This window comes from Motacilla alba, chromosome 2 (genome assembly GCF_015832195.1).
Source record: "Motacilla alba alba isolate MOTALB_02 chromosome 2, Motacilla_alba_V1.0_pri, whole genome shotgun sequence".
Taxonomy (NCBI): Eukaryota; Metazoa; Chordata; class Aves; order Passeriformes; family Motacillidae; genus Motacilla; species Motacilla alba.
This window is the reverse complement of record NC_052017.1, coordinates 60761320-60767637: the sequence shown is the minus strand read 5'-3', so window position 1 is coordinate 60767637 and position 6318 is coordinate 60761320. Positions and strand designations below refer to the sequence as shown.

Sequence of the window (6318 nt, the reverse complement as noted above, 5' to 3'; positions counted from 1 at the left end):
TCGCGGGCACGTGCGCGGCGAGGCGCGGGGCGGCGCGCGGAGCTGCCCTCCTGCCCCTTTTAAAAAGTTCGCCCCGCCGCCGGGAATGAGGTCAGCGCGGGCGCTTCCCATTGCACGCGGCCATTATTACCGCTCCGCGCCGGCCGCCAATCCCGGGGAGGCGGGCGGGGCTTGGCACGCGGAGGGCGTTGGATACAGCGCGCCATTGGCCGCGGGGCGGGCTGCGAAAGGATAAAGCGGCGCGGGGCGGGCGCGGGGTCCGCTCTCAGCTGCGGCCGGCGGAGCGCGGCGTGCGGGGGGCGCGGGGCAGCGCCCGGCGGGCGAGCGCGGGGGGCGGCGGCGGCGGCTCCGCGGGGCTCCGCGCGCGCGGAGCAGCAGCAGCAGCACCGCCGTCGGCAGAGGACGAGGAGGAGAACGGAGCTGGGCGCCCGGCTCGCCGCTCTTCCTGCCGGGGGACGTACACACTCGTTCATGCACGAGCGCTTTTTTATTTTCCTTTTTTTACGGCGATTTTTTCAATTATTATTACTTTTGCCTTCTTATTCTTTTTTTTTTTTTTTTTTTTGCCTTATCCCGAGGGGTGTCCTTGTCGCTCGGTACCTCGCAACTGCCAAATCCAACCTGCACAAACTCCTGGCCACCGACCCCGCCGCCACCACGGGTCCTGGAGCCGGGATTTTCGGGGCTTCGGGGGCGCGCCGCCTCCCCCCTCCCCCGCGGCGGTGCACGCTGGCCGTGCCCAGCGCTGAGAGACTTTCGGCGGCAGGAGTGCCGCTCTCCTGAAACGCCGCGGGCAGGCGGAACGCGCTTGTGAACTGGACCGGCTGCTTCGGGGAGGGGGGAAACCCGATGTGCTGAGGAAAAAAAGCAGAGCGACACCCCCCTCCAAAAAAAAAAAAAAAACCAGACCAAAAAAGCCCAACACCCCAAGAAAAAAAAAAAAAGCAAACTTGGACGGGCGGCTCGCGGCGCTGCTTTTGCAGAAACTCTTGTCTGACCGCGGGCGGCCCCGCCGCTCCTGCTCCTGCTGCCGCCGCCGCCGCTGCCTCGAGGGGGAGAGGACCGCGCCGCCGGGGACGAGGCGTCGGTGTGGAAGTACAAGTGGTGCGGGGAGCGGGGGCGCGGCCGCGGGGGGCTGCGCCGTCCCGGTGCCGCTGTGAGAAGTTGCGCGCCGTGCCCCGCGCCGGAGCGGCGCTGAGCTCCGGAGCGGCGCTGAGCCCCGGCGAGCCCCCCGCCGCCGCCGCCGCCGCGATGGTGCAGCAGACCAACACGGCGGAGAACACGGAGGCGCTGCTGGCCGCCGAGACCTCCGACTCCGGGGCCGGCATCGAGCTGGGCATCGCCTCCTCACCCACGCCGGGTTCCACCGCCTCCACGGGGGGTAAGGCGGATGACCCGAGCTGGTGCAAGACACCCAGCGGGCACATAAAGCGGCCCATGAATGCCTTCATGGTATGGTCACAGATCGAACGGCGAAAGATCATGGAGCAGTCCCCCGACATGCACAACGCCGAGATCTCCAAGCGCCTGGGCAAGCGCTGGAAGCTGCTCAAGGACAGCGACAAGATCCCCTTCATCCGGGAGGCGGAGCGGCTGCGCCTCAAGCACATGGCGGACTATCCTGACTACAAGTACCGGCCCAGGAAGAAGGTGAAGTCGGGCAACAGCTCCGCCAAGCCCGGCGACAAGGCGGACAAGGGCGGCGGGGGCGGCGCCGGCGGGGGCAGCGCGGGCGGCGGCTCCGGCGGCCCCGCGGCCCCCGCCAAGCCCGCCCCGAAGAAGGGCGGCGGCGGCGGCTCCAAGCCCTCCCCCGCAGGCGGCGGCGGCGCGGGCGCGGGCGGCAAGCCCCACGGCAAGGCGGCGGGGGGCAAGGCCGCCCCGTTCCCCGGGGAGCCTTCGGCCGCGCTGCTGCCGCCCGAGCACCAGGCGCTCTACAAGCCCCGGGGGGCGGCGGGCGCGCCCTCGGGGCCCGGCAAGCCGCTCGCCGAGAAGAAGCTCAAGCGCGTCTACATCTTCGGGAGCGGCCAGGCGGCGGCTGCCTCCGCCTCCCCCGGCGGCGCCGTGCCCAGCAGCCCCACGCTGAGCAGCTCGGCGGAGGCCGGCGACCCCTTGAGCCTCTACGAGGAGGGGGGCGGCGGCGCGGGCCGGCCCGACGGGGACTGCGGCGGCGTCGCCTGCCCCTCGCCCTCCGGCTCCGGCTCGCCCTCGGATCACCGCAGCTACACCAGCTTGCGCGCCTCCTCCCCGGCCCCCTCGACGGCGCATTCCTCCTCCGCGTCCTCCCACTCCTCCTCCTCCTCTTCCTCCTCCGGCTCCTCTTCGTCGGACGACGAGTTTGAGGACGACCTCTTGGACCTGAACCCCAGCCCCGGCTTTGAGAGCATGTCCCTGGGCAGCTTCAGCTCCTCGGTGCTCGACCGGGACCTGGATTTTAACTTCGAGCCTGGCTCGGGCTCGCACTTTGAGTTTCCGGACTATTGCACGCCGGAGGTAAGTGAGATGATCTCGGGGGACTGGCTGGAGTCCAGCATTTCCAACCTGGTCTTCACTTACTGAGGCGAGAGCCGGGCCCTGCTGGAGGAGGCGCCGGCGCGCGTGGCTGTCGGGAGGACTCGCCCACCCCGCCGGGCGCTTTTGTGTCTTTTTCTGTTTTGTTTGGTGTTTGTGTTTTGGGTTTTGTTTGGTTTTTTTTTTTTTTTTTTTTTTTTTTTTTGGGGGAGGGGGGGAGGAAGTGTTTTGCTTGTTTCTGGGAAGGGGGCTGTTGAAAGACTGCTTCTTGAGCTTGGAGAAGGAGCGGGATCGCCCTCTCCTTGCGGGAAGGCCAGCAGTCCCCTTCCTCCGACTGCAGACGGACCCGCACACACCCCCTCCGAGAGAGGAGCCTGACGGTGCTTTTTGAGAGACTGGCGGGAGCGAGACGCTGTCCTTTTCCCTTTTTTTATTTCCTGAAAAGAGAGACAGAGAAAGGGGGAGGGAGGGGAAACCACACACACCTCTGGGTTCTTTGTTACTGCCCATTTTATACGAATAAAGAGGAGGGGGAGCGATGCGTTGTGCTGAGCGCGCACTGGATGTCTTGAGCATTCGCCCTTTCCAATGAAAGAGCGATCAGAACTGCTTGGGGGAAAAAAAAAAGAACAGAAAATCCACCCAAATCCTTTGCAAGGTTAACATTTGTGGGGGAGAAATCCTGTCCCGGTTTCTTCTGCGGTGAGAAGAGGCAGCAATGCTGGGAGGAGGAGGAGGATGGAGCTGGACTGATACCCTAGTTAAGCGGAGAAGAGCCAGACTTACACTTGAGAGCTGTCTTGGAAATACAGTGGGAGTAAATAATAATAAACTGAAATGGATTTGCACGTACAGATAAGGTGGCGGCAGCGTTTTTCTCAGTCACCTCATGTAATATGTAGAGAGAAAAATAAGGCTGAAACTTCAAGAACACTGAAAACTTCTTTTGAAACAGACCGAATGGGAACAGTTTCTGTCATGATGTGGTACAGGGGAAACTGAGGGCGATGGCTTTTGCAAAAAAACAAAAAAAAAAAAAAAAAAAGGAAAAAAACCCAAACCCGAAAATACAAAAAAAAAAAGTAGTTTTTTTCTTCTTACTCAGAATCGTGATGGTGTTGGATTATTTCACTGGTGGGGTTTAATATAGCATGTTATACTATCTTTTCAAGATTTCTGTAAGACTGTTGAACAGTTTAAAAAAAACAAAACTAGTGTTAGGATAATATAAAAGCAGATAGATGGCGCTATGTTTGATTCCTACAAAAATATCACCAGCTTTTTTTCATTCTTAACTCTTTAAAGGATTCAAACGCAACTCAAATCTGTGCTGGACTTTAAAAAAATGAAAATTCAGGACCAAATTTTTCTCAGAGTATGTATGTGTTTGTTCCTTATAACTGTAAATGAAAAGACTGTTTTTTCTCACCGATGCTCCATCCTCGTATTGGTTTTTTTTTTTTCCTTGTAAATGTAATCGGATGCCATTTTATAAGTGGACGTATTTATACTGGCCAAACATTTTTGACTTTGTATTTCTTTGTCCTTTTTTGGTAGTTCTCGTTGTTACCCGCACCATTTTTATGTCTCCTTCACTGAAGGGCTAGAGTTTTAACTTTTAATTTTTTATATTTAAATGTAGACTTTTGACACTTTTAAAAACAAAAAGAGAAGAGAGATGAAAACGTTTGATTATTTTCTCAGTGTATTTTTGTAAAAAATATATAAAGGGGGTGTAAATCGGTGTAAATCGCTGTTTGGATTTCCTGATTTTAACAACAGGGCCGCTGGTTAGTATCTCACGCGCGTGTGCTCGCTCACGCTCACTCACACTCTCACACACCCACGAATCAGCCCCTATTTTGTCCATGTTTACACTCCAATCTGCAGGCATCTTAAAGTGACAGCATCCCTCACCGCCCCCGCCGCTGCCCGCTCCGCAGCCCCCCGCCTCTCCGCGGAGGGGGCGGGTGGGGGCCCGGGGAAGGGATTTACACTGTATGCTACCGTTTTGGGGAGCCACCTGTCCCCGGATGAAGTGAAGCAACTGGTGCATTTACACAGAAGGGATCCTGTACCTTTAACTTGTAAACCACATCTTTTGCACTTTTTTTCTAAGCAAAAACGTGCCGTTTAAACCACTGGATCTATCGAAATGCCGGTTTGAGTTCGCGACACTATGTACTGCGTTTTTCATTCTTGTATTTGACTATTTAATCCTTTCTATTTGTCGCTAAATATAATTGTTTTAGTCTCTTATGGCATGATGATAGCATATGTATTCAGGTTTATAGCTGTTGTGTTTAAGATGAAGAAAGTGAAAACATCTTTGTACATTTAAGTCTGTATTATAATAAGCAAAAAAGAAGATTGTGTGTTTATGTATGTTAATATAACATGACAGGCACTAGGACGTCTGCCTAATGAGGTGGTTCCGTTAAGGGTTTAACTTTTTTGTTCTTTTTTTTTTTTTGTTCTTTTTTGGTCATCCATCCTGTGCAATATGCTGTGTAGATTTTTTTTTTTTTTTTTGGGTCTACGGTCACCCACAACACAACGTGGGGAAAGGAAAAAAAAAAGAAAAAAAATCATGCCAGCTAACCATGTCAAGTTCACTGCCTGTCAGATTGTTGATATACCTTCTGTAAATAACCTCTCTTTTTTTTTGTTTTGTTTGTTTTTATTTTCTTTTTTTTTTTTTTTTTCTTCGGGAAGGAAATAAAATCAGCTGGAACTGAACCCTAACACCGGGCTGCCCTTGTCATCATTGCTACGCCCTCAGCCCCCTCGGGGCAGGTGTGTTTTGTCTCTCTGGACGGCAGCGGCCGGCCCCGCCGGGAGGGGCCGGGGAGGGAGGGGCGGCCGCGCTGCCGAACCGCCCACCCGGGATCGGGATCGGGACCGGGGCACGGCCGGGGAGTGGCGGCTGCCTCCGGGGAGCGCCGGTACCGGTGGGAGCTGCGGGGCCCGGGCTCGGCGGCTCCAGGGCAAAGGGGTCCAGATCTCCCCTCGCCTCGCCTCCCGGAGCAGCTCGCCCTGGAGGACCGCGGGTTGAGATTTTCCCTTTAAAGAGATTCCCCCTCCCCTCATGTTTTCCTTTCAGCCCTGGGCGGTTGGGGTTAGAACGGCCGGCGCGAACGAGTGAGCGGCAGTGGGGCCCCGCCGCCCACCCCCCATCCACAATAGTTTCTCCGGGGCATTTTAATGAACACTTCCTAAGGCAGAGCATAAGCAAAAACGCGGCCGTCAGCTGTAGGGATGCTGGGGACTCATGGGGGTCCTTGTTCCCTCCTCCCCGCTGGCCGCCAGACGGGGCCGAGGCCGGTGACCCCGCTGGGTTTCGACGTCCCCGCCTGCATTCCCATCCTGCCTACGAATATGCATCGTACCTCGAGCAGTGTTTTGTAAACCGATTAACGCATCCCACTGACATAATGGTTTCACTTAGCTGTTAATTTACAGCTGGCTTTGAGCCACGAACTCTTTTTCCATGAAAAAGGAGCAGCAAGCTAAAAGAGCCGTGGTAGCGGCTGTTTCGCAAAGCCACCGGCGCGGGAGGTTAATGTTTGCTCTGCCTTATCCCCGTGAATTCCTGGGTTGTATTTGCCTTGCAAAAAACCCCATCAGCAGCTCCACGCCACTCATTGCCTGGGAGCCTTCCCGGTTAGCCCCCTTTGCATACAACGCCTTTCCTGTCCAGAGTCATTTGCAAATCCGATGTCTGTGCCGGTGGCCTCGCGTGTCCCCCGGAGCATCCCCGCCCGGCCCTGGCGGCGCGGTGGGGGCGGATAGGCAGCCCACCGGAGGAGG

At 56.6% G+C, this 6318-nt stretch overlaps 1 protein-coding gene across 1 annotated transcript; it reads left to right on the top strand.

Moving 5' to 3' along the window:
- Positions 1-254: 254 nt before the first annotated feature.
- Positions 255-3553, top strand: SOX4 (SRY-box transcription factor 4). Its single transcript, XM_038129370.1, has one exon. It carries the CDS (start codon positions 1252-1254, stop codon positions 2554-2556), a length of 1305 nt encoding a protein of 434 aa, XP_037985298.1. The 5' UTR covers positions 255-1251; the 3' UTR covers positions 2557-3553.
- Positions 3554-6318: the final 2765 nt, after the last annotated feature.

Coding starts and splice junctions, on each gene's coding strand:
- SOX4 (XM_038129370.1), top strand. CDS start 1,252: ATGGTGCAGCAGACCAACACGGCGGAGAACACGGAGGCGCTGCTGGCC.